The following is a 19,005-nucleotide window of genomic DNA, read 5'->3' as shown; positions in this document are numbered from 1 at the left end:
GTTGTTGTTGTTGTTATGTGCCGTTGAGTCAGACCCGACACATAGCGACCCCTCCTTGGGTTTCCTAGGTGGTATCACTACGGAAGTAGATTGCCTAACCTTCCTTCTGAGGAGTGGCTGGTGGGTTTGAACCGCCAGCCTTCTGGTTAGCAGTCAAGTGCCTTAGGCACTATGCTACCAGAGGTCCTCAAATTATGATTACCGATTTAATAATTTCATTTTCCCAACTGCTTGTTCATATTATGTTTACATACTATTTCTTATGTACACTTGAGTAATTTCTGCAACATTCATTGTGTTTCATTTATCTCCTTGACAATTTTTGGATCAGTCCCACATTATTTTAATTATTTTACTTTCATTATCTGGTAGGTTAACCCTCCATTCATTACTCTTTTAAAAATTTTCTTGGCTATTTCCCCTTATTTCTTTTCCAAGAAAAAAATTATAGTAATTTGGAAAAATTCCAAAAAGAAAGAAAGAAAAAGAAAATTCACCTATATAGAATGTGTTTGGAAATTCATGGATTTGGGAAGCATTGTCATCTTTATAAAGACTCATACTGTATCATGGTATAGTGTTCCAATAATTAGTCTTCTTTTGTGACCTCAGTGACTTTTTTGATATTTTTTAAAGTCTGCATCTTTCTTGATGTTTCCATTCTTATTGAATTTGTTTAATATGTGTTCTCATAATGAATGCATTTCTATTCCATGTTTTTCTAATTGACATAGAGGAAAGTGGTCTTTTTGTATATCAATATTTTATCTTTTATGGTCACTTACTGCAGTGTAGTAAATTACTTAGTGTGGCTTTTCTACCCAAAATCTTTGTGTACTCTGAGGGGAATTTGCCATGAGCAACTGAGGAGCTCCTGATTGTAAAGTTGTCCACCTGGGGTATTTCTGTTGGGAGTGGCAATGCTCTGGGAGGTTCCTGCTCTCTCTCAGGTGTTCAGAATTCTGATGTTATGATTGGTTAGTTTGGCCTCTCTCCTGGGCTCAAAAGGAGCCCTCCTAGAGGCAGAACTCTCTCTCTGCTGGCTGAGGAAGGATGCACCCCTGAGAGACACACGCTGCTGGGAAAGAGACACAAGAAACATGCATTGCTAAGAGAGACACCAAGGAACACGCACTGCAGGGTGAAAGACTGTGAGAGACAGCAGGCTGAGACAGAGACTGAGCATTTTTCCTGAACTTGAGTTGTAGCCTGGTGCTTCCCTAATAAACCCCATAATGTGTGAGTTCTGTGTGGCCACTGCAGTGAATTATCGAACCCAGGAGAGAGGTGGTAGGTGCTTTAGGAGGAAGGGCTGGAGGGAGGCAGCATGTCTGGCCTTGCAGTAATAGGCCTTGAGCCACTGATGATTCTGTCTTCCTCTCGTGGGGCTAGAGAGGGTCAGAACATGTGGCCTCCCTGCCTTTTTGCACTTAATTAGCCCTAAAATACGTTGGTTTACCCTCTTGTGCTTTTCAGTAGAAACTTTTATTACCTCAGAATTATGATAATTACATTCTTCTTTCCAATTTTTGTTTCTTATTTCTGTCATTTATATTGGCTGCATCATCAGATCAATGTCAAATATTAAACAAAAAAAGCAGGGATCCTAGTTATGTTTCTAACATTAATTAGGCTGAAGAAGTGATCAATATTTTTTAAAAACTGTATTACTATCTGGTATTATATTATGTTAATACATTCAATAATGTTTTAAAACAATAGTTTATTAATGTCGTTAATGTAAATAAAATATAAACTTATTAAAGTAAATAATGTTAATAAATAAATAAATAATGATAAATAATATTTAGGCTCAACAATTTGAACTTTACCTCACCAAGACTGCTCTGGCTACAGCAACTGCTGATACCTAATCTATCCATAGTAGAAACCAACACTTTGCCCTCCGTATATCCCCATTCCCAGGAAGACCAGCCAACCACTTGGTAGGAGGTTGATTACATTGGATTTTTTCCATCAAAGCGGGAGGAAGGTCATTTGTCTGTTTGGAACACACAGGCATTCTGAATATGGATTTTCTTCCTTCTGGTTATGTTTCTGTCAGCCACTCATCCCAACATTGTTTCTGATCAAGGAATTCATTCCAAAGCAAAAGTACAGCAGAGGAGTCATGACAGAATTCCCCAGTGTTTCCACACATCCCATCATCCAAAAGCCTGTTGGTCTGATAAAACAAATGAAATGGCTTGGGCTCCCTTATTGTCCTAATTGGTATTATTATACAGGAATAAGCAAGTCGTCTTAAAGGTGGCAGGAACCTGGTGGCATTGTGGTTAAAGCACTGTCTACTGACTGAAACGCTGGAGGTTCAAAACCCACCAGCCACGTGGGAGAAAGCTATGGCAGTCTGCTTTCATAAAAATCGGAACTCTATTGGGCAGTTCCACTCTGTCCGATAAGGTTGCTATGAGTCAGTATTGACTTGATGGCAATGGGTTTATTTTAAAGGAAGTATATGATTTGAATCGACATATGATATGTAGTGGTGATATTTCCATAGTCAGAACACGTGGGTTCAGGAAACTTGAGTGGAAGAGGGAGTGGCTCCTCTCACTATTACACATAATAACCTACTCACACAATCTTTGCTTTCTGTCGTCTTCAATCTCTGCTAGTTTGGATGTCTTTGATCTCAAGGGAAGTATGCCTCCACCAGCTGACAAAACAATAGCTTCATTGAATTGGAAGTTGAGACTAATTTTTTGAGCTAATCATGCCACTAAACCTATTATTCATAGGAATGCAAATGACATTCTTGGATAACATTTACAGTCTCATTTCTCACTATAAGAATTAGAAAGTTCTTTGCTTTCTTCCCTTTTTCCTTGAGAATATCATCTAGAGTTTTGCCTATTTTGTTATTATTGTTCAGGCAAGATGTCCTCATACCTGCTCTTTAAGATTTTCTATCATTTAGCTCATTATTCTCTTCTTGTATCTTTATTATTTCTTTTATCCTGTGGTTCATTTAAATGGTAATATTTATTTTCTTGGGATGAAAATATAATATGTACAATTTCTTTATAAAAACATCCATTTTCCACAAATTTAGATTATGTGAACAATGCACTGGTCTTGTTACTGCAGTTATTCTTTTTTAGTGAGGTTGAATTTTTTTATGTGTGTTGACTATTTACATTTCTTCTCTTGAAAAATTGTGATTAGTTTACTACTTTTTAAAAACTGAGGTGTTTTTCTTCTGCTTAATGATTTAAGGTTTCTTTTAAAGACATAAGAATATTGATTTTGGTTTACCATATATAGTGATGGAATTTTTTCCCTTACATCATCTTTTGATGTTGAATCTTCGTCTGTATACATTTTAAGTTTTGTGCTGTTGTTTATTCTTATTATTTAGATTTTATTTTGCTTGAGGTTTTTCTTCCAAATAGTTAAACAATTATTCAAACTACATATAGAAAAATTCTTTCACCAGTGATTTAGAATGCTGTATTTATCATATGCTACGGTTCAAACCCACCAGCCACTCCTCGGAAGGAAGGTTGGGCAATCCTACTTCCGTAGTGATACTGCCTCGGAAACCCAAGGAGGGGTCGCTATGAGTCGGGGCCGACTCGATGGCACATAACAACAACAACAACAACACCTGATACACATACTATAGGAGCTCTGGTAGCATAGTACCTAAGGCACTTGACTGCTAACCAGAAAGCTGGCAGTTCAAACCCACCAGCCACTCCTCGGAAGGAAGGTTGGGCAATCTACTTTCGTAGCGATACTGCCTCAGAAACCCAAGGGGGGTCGCTATGAGTCGGGGCTGACTCCACGGCACATAACAACAACACATACTATATACCTTTAAATATGTATACATATAATTGTAATTATTAAGGATTCTACTGTTACATAATTCACATCATGTTATATGTTTATTAAATATATTTAAATAACATAATTTTCTGGTTGCAAATTCATCTATAAATTAGGTTTGAACGTTTTCCTTCTTGGAGAACTAATTCCTAGTGATAGTGAAAATATGGGTTAAAGTGAGGGCACACATAAAAGAAAAACCTTGTTGCCAGTCTGGATTATATCCACAGGTACAAGGGTTAGGATTTCAATACATATATTTGGGAAACACAATTCAGTTCAAAACAGCAGCGTATCTGACTGTAGTATGTGTGTTGCCAAAATGCAAATAGGCCCATAAAACCTGTGTCTCTTTCTTGGTGTTAGGGAGTACAAGATGTGCCATATTTCTCTATTTTGAAGGGATTTTCCAGCATGCTTCAGACATTGATTCAAGTTTGATTATTCCTGTACTTTGTATTAATGGAATCTTAGTGTATGTATTCTTATTTTTAACAAGTCATTTTTTTTTAAAGATTCATCTATGATATTATAAATAGCCTCAGTTTATTCATTTTCTTTGCTGTACAGCATTAGCTTTTATACTATTTATTTATATATTTATATTTGAATATTAAGGTCATTTGTGTTTTTTTTCGAATTATGAGGTTATTCAAATGCTGCTATGAACACTTGTGTGTGGTAAATGGATGTGGGATAGTGATTGTTGTTCTTTATTCCAGATTAAAAAGGGAAACACTCAATGTATCATAAGTTTGGTGTTTGCTGTACAGTTTTTGAAAAATATCCTTTATTTGAGTAAGGATGGGCTTTATTGTTCCTACTTTTTCAAGAGATCTTAATCATGAAAAGTGTGGGATTTCACCCAGTGCTTTTGTTTCTTCTACTGCGATATATGCATGATTTTCTCTTGTATTCTGTTAATGGTTGTGGAAGCGGAAATGCTGCAACTAATATTCAGTGGGTTTCAGCACTCAGTGTGTTCAAGCCAGCTTCCAACTGACAACCTCTGTAGTTCTTTCCTGAAGAGCTACCTCGGAAACTGTAAAAACGCTGTTCTTCCCTGCACAGAAGAGTCTTGAGGTACCTGGGAATTAAATCCCTGTGTTTGACCCAGCACCAAAAACCCTTGATCAATTGGGAGGAACTGATATTTAAATACTCCAGCTTTTCCTTGATGAGGATATCTGTGAAATGTGTTTTATACCATTGTAAAATTTTCCCGTAGTATTAAGTTCCATTTGCTGGCAATGGTAGCTGACTGGATAGGATGCCTCTTTTACTATTTTCTCTTCCTCATACTTTCTCCTTCCCTATTGGTGACTCCTGTACTGCCCAACTACATTAATTAGACTCAAATCTTTATCCCAATATCTGCTTCTGGGGGAATCCAATCTAAGACAGTTGTGAATTTTATTGTTCATTTTTCTGATTTTAAACTAACTTTGCATTTTTTGAATAAACCATGTTCATTTCAGGTGATGCATTATGTGTTGTTGATTTGTTCTGGTATTAATTACTTTATGGAAGTTTATTTTTTTTCTTTTTTTACTGTTGTTTTTAGACTTGCTATCAAGGTAATACTAGCCTCATAAAAGGTGAGGGTATTTTTCTATTCACCGAAATAATTTGAAAGTTTGGAATTGTTTCTTCCTTGAATATTTAAAAGGATGTTTGAAGCTCTTCAGGGGCTCTTACTTTTTTTTTTTTTTTCATACAGTTTATCTTCCACCCTTAGAGTGTATGGCTATTTTTAAGACCTTAAGAGTACTGCTTCTTCCTGATCTCTATCTCATCAGCATAATGCCATCAATATAACAGATCAGTAGAATATCCTAGGGGCTGGTAAGGCCAACTAAACTGTGGCACTGACCTAAAGAGTCAACTTAACTTTGAGGCAAGATGGTAAAGGAGTACTTATTCCTGCCAAACAGAAAAAAATAAACACTTTTATTTTTATTCTAATTGGTCTATATTAGAAAATTACCAAGTTATTAAATGCTGGGAGGTGTGCTAATTTGCACAATTAAGTAACCTATGTTTGGATCAGCAGCTACAATTGTACTCTGTAAGCACCTAATTATGCTTTTCTTTTCAAGTGTGTTGTCGACTTACATTTTTTTCTTTTGAAAATTTGATTATGTCACTTATTTCTGCCTTTCCTCCAGAGATTAGGCATTGCTTTTTATTGACTCTTTTGGTCTGGAGGAAATATGCTAGGATCTTTCTTATATTGTATTCAAAGTCATTACCTTACTTGCCAGGGAACCAATATAGAGTTTCCTCCATTGCTAAATGTATACATTTTAACTGTGTTTTTAGGAGCTGAGGAAATAATAACAGGTGGGTATGATGTCTCAATGGAGTTCATAGATAGTATAAATGATTAACACACTCAGCTACTAACCTAAAGGTTAGAGGTCAAGTCCACCCCAAGGCAACTCAGAAGAAAGCCTGGCATTCTATGTCCTTAAAATCTGCTGTTAAAAACCCTGTGGAGCACAGCTATACTCTGATGCACATGGGATCACCATGAGTCAATATGAACTTGATGTCAACTGGTTTTTTAACTGGTTTATAAGGTCTTAATGGGCCCAAAGTAGACTCAGATAAAAATTATATTCATAACTTGCCCTCTAAGTCTTTGACTTTTTGCTTAGCTACTGAATGCTTTAACTATTGCATCACCAGAGCTTCCTAGCCCTCCACTATGTCTTTGAATGAGGCATCTCAGTGGCATTCTGTGACTCCAGGAAATAGTATTTGCTCCAAACCATTGTCTGATAACACAGGCAGGTCTGGGCTTTTCTTTTTTAGAAGCAGTTACACTGGCAAATGGCTTCAGTTCCCTTTGGGGAAAACAGGATGATATTTCCAGTATGCACTTAAAGTGTTATTTTGGGGATCTTCTTCAGGGGTACCATGCAATCAAGGGGCTCTGAGTCAGTGAACTGTCTGGTAGTGGAATTGAATGAAAGCTGTGACTTTATTGTGGTATTTTGAAATTCTCCTTTCAAGAAACAGAGAATTTTTCTTTTAAGGTTATCCAAATCAACTGTGACCTCAAGAGGTTGTCCTCCTATTTCATTTCCAAAGGTCTCATAATTAGTGGACCACTCAAAAGTGGGTCAAGCTGTCCTGATTACCTTTCTAGGATTGCTTCTTATTGCAATCACCATATATGCTTTTCCTTCAGTGATTAAATGTCATTATTTCACCTCTGCCACAACCAATCTCTGTTGAAATTAAGGATTCCATTTAAATGTCAGTGTTTTCCACTGCTTTGCTATACAGAGGCAGCCAAAGATGTCTTCAAATATGCTGGCATGCTATTTTGCAATGTATTTATCAATGCTTGGAAGAAGGAACTGTCTCCTGGACCTCAATGGCTGTAACTAGGGGTTGGGGATATTTCAGTCATAAGAAGGGGGTTCAGAGGATGACAAGCTATAAGATACAAACCAAGAAAATAAAACATATAAACCACAGATATGTATAATAACTCCATTATTCCCCCACCCTAATATGAGTCATGGCCACTCATTAAATAAAATATTTTTCCAAAGTAGAGTACACTGAAGACATTTTTTTAATAATCTCTGACGTCCTTGTTTTTAATAATATGAGTTTCAAATTCCATTAAATTATTGTTTTATATTACATATTCTCATTTAATTATTTTTTCCATCTGAATAAAATTTTGTAATGAAATACACCTGTTACTTTTTTCAGATTGTAAGTTGTAAAGTCAATTTAATGTTTCATGAAATTCATTAACAAAAAAGAAACAACAAAATAGAAAATATTGGAGTGCATTTCATGCACAAAATGAGGGTAAGTATTGTTTTGTGAAACTTTTGCGTTTGTTTACATACAGTATAATACATTAAAATATTGAATAAGTCCTTATATTTAATACAATTTCAAAGCTCATATGGTAGACAATTTATGCCTATTTATTTTTAATCTACCATTTTTGATTAATCTGTCATTTGAAGAATAAAGACGAACATTGTTTTCAGGAAAAGTACATACATATTCTTTTTCTATGAGCCTTGCATATCTCAGAGGAATTGTTTTTCCTTGACAATGAAAATACAACTTGACTAAGTATAAAACTATTTTATCACAATCTTTACTCTGGAAAACACTGTATTTTTTAATCTTCTGGGATGTGCATTGTAGAGAATAGTAAGAACTTATTTTCTGATATTTTATAACCTTTTCTTTTTTATTCTGTGTACATACTGTAGAATTTTTACCCTCCCTCTACCTTTTTAATTAAATGTTTTTCCAAGTGTCTAGATGTGAGTCTCCTTTATTTCAGTCTGTCTACCCTTTCAATTTACACACTTATGTCTTTATTTCAAATTCTATTTGTAATTATTGTAACTAGTCCAGTGCTACGCTCAGAGCAGTCGCAATTATCTTTCAATATTTCCTTTTGCCCTCAAAATGACCAATTGTAACTTAGCATTAAAATGTTGAGTTAAATTTTCTCATGCCTAATGCAGCTCTGCAATTCATACAAAATTATAATGACCATTTGGGAGATTTGATACTGTTCTCAAAGAAGAAATGGTTACAAGTAAGACTACATAATAAGAGGTGAGAGAAAGCTCTGGGCTGAGTCTGGGTCCTGCTTTCAGAATGATAATCCACAGTGGGATTTTCATAAACTAGTGCTCTTGTACTGTCCCTGGCATAGTCTCATTGGACTTTCTCTTGTCTGTCCTAATCAAATACCACTCTCTCCCTCACTGTATTCTTGCCCTGACTGCTTTTCTAGTCCCTGAACAAGCCTAGATATTCCATTTCAGGAGTTCTGCATGGCCTGTTGTTCTACCTGAAAGACTTCTCCCAGATCTTCCCTTAGTTGTTTCTTGTCTTTCAAGCTTTATTTAAATGCTCTTTGGAACAGCTTCCTCTGACTACTCCTACTCACACCCTTTCATGTCATTCTATTAGGCTTTTTTAGAATTTAAACTATCCTGCATTTTCTTGTCTTTGAATGTTCATTATCAGTTTCTCCTTGCAGACAGGAAAAGACCTTGTCTGCTTCATTGCTGAAAGTAATACATATACATACATTTTTTATAGTTTAGTGCTCTTAATTCTTGTGTTATCTCAGACACTACATTTACCTTATTTAATTTGTTTTTTCTAGGAGAAGCTATTACTAAATTATATTTAATATTTAATTTAAATAAATTTTAGAGAAGTTCAATAGCAGGGTCATCTAATTGAATGGCATCTGTATATTTTTTTGCAAAATTATATTTTAAGGTATTAACGTCCATTCTAAAAATTCTACAAGCATCACCCCATATCTATTACTTCATGCTGCATATGACAAGCTTCAAGGAAAAATTCTTCTGAATTTAAAAATATATATTTTCTTTTGGCAAAAATACATATGACCTAATATCTATTACTCTAATCATGTCTTGTTTCCAAGAACTTTAAGGCAAATCTATTCAAAATTACAATAATTAGGTCTTCATGTAGACTCAAGAACCTCCAAGTACTTTTTTTTTTTTTTTTTTTAGGCCAGCAAATCATAATCAACTAACTTTCAGAAATAATGAATATGAAGGACCATCTCCAAAAATCACATACACAAATGCAGAGATATGAATATAATATCAGTGGAGTCAGGAACTCCACCAAGCTCATTGACTAACCAGAGTAAGAACTCCTGCTTTAGACAATTTTTGATATTTTATCCCCAAGTGTTTCAGTTTGCATTGTTGTACTTTTCTTTAGTAAAGAAATAAAGTATTCAACTTAATTTAAAGTAAGAAATTGTTTTTCAGCTTCTTATGATTCTGTCTGGTTAAGGACATTACATAACCTTGGAAAAGTCAGATAACTTTTTTTTAATCAATATTTATTTTTTTCCATATTCATTTTACATACAAAGTTCTAGGCCCAGAAAGATGAAATATAATTTGAGAACTATTAGAAAGCCTCCTTAGTATGTTACTGTTTCTCTTTCAATATTTAAATTTCCATATTAAATTTTTGAGTTCAGGTAAACAATAATAATGTACTGTGTTCTTTCCAAAAAGGAAAGTGTGTCATACTCTTGGAAGCATAGTGACAAAGGAGTCTTCATGAAAATTGGACACTGACACAATGAGGCTTGTGAGGTCTCTTCCCAAACTAGTATACATGTCCTTCATTATGGTTTGATTTACTTCATGACCTAAATTTTGAGTAAGTAATTTACTCATATTGGGTGCATTTTCCAAATTTGACTGAAGTTGAATCATATGTTAATTTAAGCTTCAATATATGTAATCTTGAATATTCAGATGGACTTGATGAAATCATCCTTATCTTATTACTTTATATATTTTTAAATATCAAACTTTGAAAGAAAATAACTTTCTAGGTTAATAAAATAGAACAATAAGAACCTTTATTTTTCTTATTAGACTGAAATAATAAACCTAATCTACCAGGACAAATGGCAATAAAAGATTTTGCATGAAACATTTCTCAGAACACAATGCCAAGAATATTATGAAAATATGCACATAGCTCTTAGTTGAATAGCATGAAATCAAATGCATTTACCTTTGAGAAGCAGAGGTTTTCATTGCCTTCAAGCTTCAGTTCTGGACCTTAGGCTGGGAGCTCTTGGTCACACATAGATAATCTTCTGGTTTTGTAAGGAAAGAAAATGGAAGAATCTCTCTGGAAGGAAAACTTAGGTCATTTCTATCTCAATTTGTATTATTCCACATTGTATATGGAACACATTAATAGTACTCTCCATTTTTTTTTTGTTGTTGTTGTTCAGAGCAGAAAATAGATTCTAAATAAAAAGTCTGAATTATCATAAACCAAAAAGTAAGAATGGTATATTTAAAATTATAATTCACTTAAGTAGGGAAAACTGATCACATTATCCTCCTTAGTGATTGCAGTCATTCTTTGCATATTATATTTAGCCAGCAACCAAATTTTAATTTTTAATTAGAGACATTAAAATGTAATTAGTAGCAAATAACAGAGTGACAAAGTTACAAAAATTCATAAAGGTCAAAGGAAGCAGAATTTTTAGCCATAGCAAGAAATGTTCTTCCATGAATTTAGGGAATCATGATGATCTCATCACCTCCTCCACATTCAACATAAAGGTAAAATTTGTAGAACAAACAATACTTCTTTGACAATAATAATAATAATGATGCAACATCAGAGTGGACATTCTTCAGAGTCAAAAGAAACCTCGAACTTTAATAAACACCATATATGAAAAGAACATAGCAAATTCCAACACAGCATACACATAATAAAATTAATTCATTTGTCAGAGGCCAATACAATGTTTAATATGCATTTTCCAGAAGGAAGCAGAGGGCAACAGAGACCATCTGCAGCTGTCAAAGCTGTGGAAGTGAAACAATGCATTATGAAATTCACACGATACATGAATTATAAATGAAGAACAAATGCTTTATAAAAATGTTGGTTGGTGGCTTGACATATAGATATTTATATGTATATATATATGTATATATATATATAATGGTAAAAATCAGCTTGCATGAGGGTCATAATACATCTACTTTGAAGTTATATCACACATACTTTAAGCAATTTACAGAATTTGTCAGATTTGCATATACAGGCATTGTGAAATGAATGAAAATACATTGAAGTGTAGAACACTAAAATTGTTTATGTAAACCTCCCAAAATTAACAGGGATTGGCCACATTCAGCACTTGCTGCCATTGAACAAGAGATGTGCCAAAAAAGAATAAAATTTCAAGAAAAGGGCAATTAAAAAAAAATATTTCTTTTGTTATTCCTTATTTAAAATAATGTTCTCTTTATTGACTTGCAGTGTTGATAATTTTGTTCTTGCCCCGACATCGGGGTTTTGTTTGATGATAGTTTGTGTTCTATATCCTTTCAATCTCTGTTTGCTTCCTGCAGTGAAAGGGTCTTTGAGTAAGTAGGAATCAGTGGTTTCCATAGTAAATATTTACTAGACTGATGACATTCAGGCCAATCCCTGAGCAGTCAGTGAGCAGATGATGCCTTTAATTGCCGAAAGAAAAGAAAAGAAAAGAAAAGAAAAAAGGAAAAAAAAAAATAGATCTTGCTGTTAGAAAATGTCCTATCGCTTCACACTAATTCTCTTGAAATAAAAAGCTCAGTGATTTGCCAAAGAAAATGTTATCAACAAAACATGTGATAGCCTCTTCGTTTATGCTTCCGGAAGCAGGTGCTCCTTGTGTAGGTAATTAGAGTACAGTGGGTGCAGAATGGTGCTTGGAGTTTAGGGTCAACTTTGCTGTCCGCTCCGTAGATTTTACAGGCGATTTGCTCTTTGCTTTAAGAAGAGAAAGTGATATTGGAAAAAAGTCAGCACTTTAGATTAAAGCAAAGCACCCTTCACAAAGCCACAAACAAGAAGCAGGACAGAAAGTCCATGGCTTGTAGCTATCCTCGCACCTGCGGAAGAAGTTATAAGATATTCGCTCATCTTGAAGATTTCCAATGCTCCTTATTAGGCTGTTTTAAACACATACATATATATATTTAATTAGCTCGCCAGCTTGGCTCTGGTGCTCATGAATGTCTTGGCATGCACTGCAAATAACAACACATACAAAGTATTTCAGTCCCAGGAAGTTGGTCTTGTTTGTTTTGTTTGTTTTCATACAATGCCATCCCACAGTTGGGAACACAGAGGAACAGATCCAAATAACTTTCCCTCAAGTGGTTTCTTGAGGATCATTCTCTATTGCCATTTGATTTGTTGCTATACATAGGTACCTAAAATTTCATCCCCTGTTTTGCTACAACATAAGCATAAAACTACAGGAGATAAAACAAAAACTGAGCACAGTAGTTTTAGAATGATGAGGAATGTGTTCTAAGGTAGGTGAATTTTGATATTTACTTTCAGAGTCATATATTTCTCAATTGTACATCTTTGAAATCTCAGGAAAAAGTTAGACCTATTAAGAATTAGAAATTTTGAAAGGGCCCTGGGACTAAGTATGGGATAGAAGTATATTGAAATTTCTCTTCATATGTTTTGTCCAATAAGCTCATAGCTATAGATGACATATTAACTACTTTATTAGTGAAAAAGTTAGAAATGTGTCGGATCACAAAACTTTACAGTGTTTTTTTTTTTTTTTTTTTTTTTTTAGTTGAAAAAAGGCTGGAAGGGTTTGAGGAAGGTAAAGGTGGAGGAATTTATTTTTTTAAATATTTCAGCTAAATCCATGTTCAGAACCACACTAACAATGATAAAAAGCTTAGGCAAACACATGTTCTCAAAAAAGTGATTATAGAATAAATATTTTGGGGTTCTAAAATGGCCATTTAGGACACTCACGTTACTTTATTTGTTTATTTTCCAGGTTACTTTAGTATCATTGGCATTAATTTGCCTTTGTTAAGTGAGCTATATATACTGAATACATTATCTCCTGACAGTAACATAGTGGCTGAAGAAACAGAATGTTGATGGTCAATCTTTGTGAGTGTTCCTTCATTTGAGCTGGTTGACAAGGTTCAAAAATATAAAAATAATAGCCTGTGCTTTCATCGCTGTAAGTACAAATATCATGCAAGGAAAATATATGCAGTCTATGTGGAATCATTGCCATTAGACCTTTCCAAAATTAAAATGTGTTACTGTAATCTTTCAAGAGAGTTACTTCAACAAGGATTCTTTATATGAAGAAAATGTAAAGTAAACAATTATATGGTTCTGTAAATAACCCGTGCCACTTGATTTGCCATAAAATATTTGGTTTCAAATAAAAGTTTAAAAAATGCACAAAGGAAAAAATAATTCATTCTTTGAAAAAGATTTCAGGAAATAGTAGTTTTCTTTTCAGTATGGGCATTGCAATTGGTTCACATTTGCTGAAACTGCACCATGTAATATGCTGCCCTTTTCCCAGTTAGTCAACACTTCACAGGAAATTTCATCATCCCTGTAAGATATTTCATGTTTGACCCAACATTTCCCATCATACTATGTCTAGCATATGCAAGTTAAAGCAAAATTTACGTAAGTGTTATAAGTGGAAACAGCCTCAACTATGTACTGTAAAGTAAACATAGAAAATAGAGTATTCTAAGGCTACTAAAAATTTGAAATGCCATCAAGTATGAAATGTACCATTGCAATATGGTACTTATTTTTCAGGTTGTAATCAGTCATCCATTCTAGATATGTGCATTTCCTAGCATGTTTTTAATAAAATAAAATTTATTTCTACCACCTCAAGTATAGATAATAATGTGTCTTTTCCTACATAATAAATTATAAAATAAATCTGTTTTTCATCAAATCACTGGAAGTTTATCTGTTTTTTGTAATCCTTATTGAATTATATGTATTAAATAATATTGAATTATATCTATTGGATATATGAATAATATGAATATATGAGGAGATCTGGTGGTGTAGTGCCTAAGGCATTTGACTGCTAAACAGAAGGCTGGAAGTTCAAACTTACCAACCACTCTTCCATAGGGATACTACCTTCGGAATCTAAGGAGAGATCCCTATGAGTCGAATTGACTGGGTGGCAGTGAGTTGTTGTTTTTTTTTTTTAAATGAGTATATAGCCCTAAAGCCCTTAATACATTGAAATCCGAAAATCCACATAACATGTAAATTTTCCTGTGTTATTTTAACAAATAATTATTTTAGCCATTTTCATTCAGGTTTACATTTTCCATCTGCATCATTTATAATAGTACAATATTTACAGATTTATAATAGTTCCAGCTGCGCTACTGCTGTTTCTTAAACATTGTATAATCCATGGCACATTCTATGGAAACTTTTTTTTGCATGGGAGCACTTTGGCCACTCATCATGCTTTACTCTCATTTTCACATTTAGAAACATTTTACTTTTGTGAAAGGAGAGTTAGAATTGCAGCCAGGAGCCCCAAGAGGTCTAATTTCCTCTACTGCCTCTTGCTTTTAAGATCCCAAATAAGATATTTATTTCTTCATGTTTTCTAAAATTAGCACAATAACTGTTCATATATTACAGTATTTTCATATTAGTATGCCAGACACTGTGTTGGAATAAGATCACTTCTTTATTTTTTATTTGCTGCCTTTTGCTCTATGCTCAGGCCAAGCAGGATAACCTATTATATGCCTAATGAGATCATGTATTTGAGCAATTTTTGCCCTTAAGAAAACTGCTATCCATTGCATCCATTCTCACCAGTAAATTGTAACCTCTCTCTCCTCTGAATTTCAGTAGTACTTTATTTTTGTTTTTCCTATGGCTCAAGTAGACTTATAATTAATTATGTTCAAAGTGTATCTCTCTAATTAAATTATAAACTCATTAAAGACAAGGGGTAACATTTTAGCTTTATTATTATTATTATTATTCTCAATGTCTAAAACAATACCCTGCCAGTTTAAAAAATTTGGCCCCCATATAAATACCCTGTAAAGAGGTAAAAGAGATGCTCTTATGTCAATTATTTTAGGAAATGTTCTACAGGGAACAAGACTAGATGAAGAGTAGCCAAATAGTACCTGGAGATTTCTTCTTTCTGACCCCCATGCCATTTCATAAAACCTCTCTACTTCTATTTAATGACAGTGACTTTCATTTGCTTTTATGCTTGAAGATCTTCATAGTTCTCTCTCATGTGTAATTCCCTATGTCTTTGTAAGAAGCCAAGATATTAGCAGGGCAGATACTTTCTCCATTTTGCAAATGGAAAGGTCTAAGACGTTTCCTTAGAAGTCTAAGTAGTGCAGAAATTTAGCTTCTCTTTATCATCCTGTTTTTCTTCACCTTTTTCTGCCTTGTGCAGTACCTACTGTTGGTATCATCTTCTCTAAGATGAGGACAAGTAAGCATTTCTCAAGAGCACTTGTGACAGGTGAGTTTGTCAAACAAAGGAGAAATAAATGACAATAACAAAAACAAAAAAAAACAAGTATATTATCATCTCTATAATTATTACTTCAAAGAATAACAAAAAAATACCATCTACTCCTTTAAAACAAAATAAAGCAAACAAAAATAGTACTTGAGACCCTGGCATCATCAGCAACTAGGCCAAAGATGATTAGTTCTACTATCCTCAATGTAGCTCCTGTTGTAAAAGCTGTGCTGTTCTCTATATCATCAGAGGAAGTCACTGTTATAGAGTGGTTGGTATGCTGTATCACTGTCCTCACCCTATTTCAATTGACCACAACATCCCCCAGGAAAATCAGCAGCAGTAGTCAACTCTTCACCCTCCATCCTGTTCCTTGCCCCTCTCATTTATCTGCCAAACAGAAGAAATTAGCATCTTTTTACATTCACCAATGAGTTGACTCTGACTTATGGCAATACGTGTGCATGAGAGTGAAACTGTGTTCCACAGGGTTTTCAATGTCTAATTTTTCAGGAGTAGATTGCCAGACATTTCTTCTGAGGCATCTCTGGGTAGATTCCAACCTCCAAATTTTTGGTTAGCAGCTGAGCAAGTTAGCTGTTTGGACAACCCAGGTACACACCTCCATTTGTGTTATCTCTTCCCTGTGTCTATGATCACTAGCCTGAAAAGACATTGGGCAGATTTAACAAGATTACATCCTTCTTCCTCGCACAAGTCTACACAAAAGACTATATGTCAGGCTCTATTATGTGCCAGACATTATGCATTAGGATTTATGTATGTATTGTTTCAGTTAATCACATCAACAACCAGCTATAGTAAATACAATGATCCTCCTTTTACAGATCAAGAAATGTAACTCAGAAACATGCAGTAACTCAGCCTAGTTTACATGGGTAATAGATAGTAAAGTACAGAAATAAAGAAACAGCAATACAGCCAAGTCAACATAGAATATGGATCTGTTTCTTTCTGAAACCCCTAATTTCCCCTCATCTGTTAAAGTGAGATATGAAGTTATATATACTGGTCTTTTCAGAGAAAATGTACTGGATATAACATAGTTTAGAGAGGAAAAAAAAAAAAAAAAAACTAACAAAAGTTCTCTTTTAACAATTCTAAACATAAATATTTGATATAAAACATCAGCATCTTAGTTTTCCTAAATAATAGTAAATAAAGTTTATTTTGGGAGCTCTGGTGGTGTAATGCCTAAGACGTTTGACTGCTAACCAGAAGGCTGATGGTTCAAACCCACCAGCCACTCCTCGGAAAGAAGTTGGGAAATCTACTTCTGTGGAGATACTGCCTTGGAAACCCAAGGCAGGGGCACTATATTTTATAATGCAATCATATTTTGAAATATTCATATCATAGATTTTCAGAGCTTAAAGTTTCCTCAAAATTCACTTAAATATTTGAGTGAGCCGTATCTCCACCATTGTTCTGAGATGTCCCTCTTGTAGCCAATAATTTATCTTTTCCCTGTTTTAGACTGTGAATTTGATAGTTTGGAACAAAGGAAGGGAAAATTGACTATTCAAAGCACCATCATTAATTAGTGGAAGGGAGAGAATGGCAACCAGATGTCTTTGGGTACCAGGGAAGAATATCAGAAGGAGATATGGGTATTTCATTCAAAGAGTTAAGTGGAGAGTTGAGACAACTATCTATACCATTTAGCCTACCTAAATTTTACTAGCTCTTCAATTATTAACATTCTCTTAGCTTTTAACATTTTCAGGTGGATCAATTTCCCACATGAGTACAAATTTTTGTTGGTTTAGATATTGGTAAAATTCATTACTCAGGGCATCTATCTGCAACTTTAGGTGTGATTCTCCATAGGTTTTTCTCTTTTTATTATTGTTTAAGTATCTAATGGAACCCAAAATGGGCAAGAAAATAATTTCTCTCCCTTTCTGGCTCTACTGTCTGACTCCAAAATCTTTATTTTGTGAAAAATACTAGTGACTCTTGACATGAACAAGGGACTTGGTGGTTCAGTGGAAGACTTTTTGCCTTCCATGAGGGAGACCCGGGTTCATTTCCAATCAATGAACCTCATGCATAGCTATCATCATTGTTAGTAGAGGCTTTTGGGTTGTTGTGATGCTGAACAGGTATTAGCAGCACTTCCACACCAAGATGGACTAGGAAGAAAGGGCTAGTAATCTACTTGGAAAACCAACCAGTGAAAATGCTATGAATCACAATAGTCCAGGCTTTCCATGATTTGGGGGCTAACTTGACAGCAGCTACCAACAGCAAACAACATAAGAACAAATATAAAAATGGAATACTCTAATAGTAAAAGAAACAACAAATAATATTGTCTGTGAAGATGCCAATGTAATAAATGAGTGTCTATTACAGCCCTCAGAGCAGCAAGCCCCATTTGACATACTTCTTTATTACAAATGCCAGCTTTAAGAAATGGAAATAGCTGTGTGAGAAAATTGTAGCTACCTTTTAATGAAATTTTTATTCAGGTTTGCACACACTAAATCACAATTTAAAGCTAAAGGTCAAATAATAGGATGATTTTATCCTATAATTTTTTGAGAAGAGTATCTTTTTTTATTAGAATTCTTATGGGTCCAGGGCCAATTTCTTCCAGAAATCCATTTTTTAGAAGAAATCTACTTCATTTTGACCTAATACATAAATAGCCCATTTTATTGTGCCTTGGCGTTTTGGCAGCAGCTGTTTAAATTTTCTGTACTGTGTTCCTTTAGTCAGCAAATTTACAGTTCTATTCTTGTTATGAGGCCTCTTATTGTAGCTAAAGGAAAAAATACAGTTGTCCATGTATACAAAGTTTAAATGGTAAGGTGCACAGTGATACCCCATTCACCCCATTCACCACAGAATGTTCCAGACTTTTTTCTTACAGTCACTGTAGCCTTTCAAGATTTCTACCTTCTACATTATGTAAAGAAGAAGCAATATGGTTTCTCCCTAATGAGACCATTGTTGTTGTTGTTATGTGCCATCCAGTGGGACTCGACACATAGCAGCCCCTCCTTGGGTTTCCAAGGCAGTATCACTAAAATATCACTGGAAGTAGATTGCCCCATCTTCCTTCTGAGGAGTGGCTGGTGGGTTTGAACCACCAGCCTTCTGGTTAGCAGTCAAGTGCCTTAATGAGACCATTGTTGTTGTTGTTATGTGCCATCCAGTGGGACTCGACACATAGCAGCCCCTCCTTGGGTTTCCAAGGCAGTATCACTAAAGTA

The 19,005-nt window shown here is 34.6% G+C and overlaps 1 protein-coding gene across 1 annotated transcript in view; it reads right to left on the bottom strand.

Annotated features, from left to right (window-relative positions):
• Positions 1 to 12,249: 12,249 nt before the first annotated feature.
• The window catches only part of VSTM2A (V-set and transmembrane domain containing 2A), a 33,819-nt gene continuing 27,063 nt past the window's right edge, over positions 12,250 to 19,005 (bottom strand). The window contains exon 5 of the mRNA XM_007941228.2: positions 12,250 to 12,326. Coding sequence (XP_007939419.1) covers positions 12,250 to 12,326 — 77 coding nt within the window. The remainder of the gene's footprint in view (positions 12,327 to 19,005) is intronic.

Source organism: Orycteropus afer, unplaced genomic scaffold, assembly GCF_000298275.1.
Source record: "Orycteropus afer afer isolate SDZICR_OR568_19922 unplaced genomic scaffold, OryAfe1.0 scaffold00077, whole genome shotgun sequence".
Lineage (NCBI taxonomy): Eukaryota > Metazoa > Chordata > Mammalia > Tubulidentata > Orycteropodidae > Orycteropus > Orycteropus afer.
Note: the sequence above shows the minus strand (reverse complement) of the source record. Positions and strands in the feature narration are given on the sequence as shown.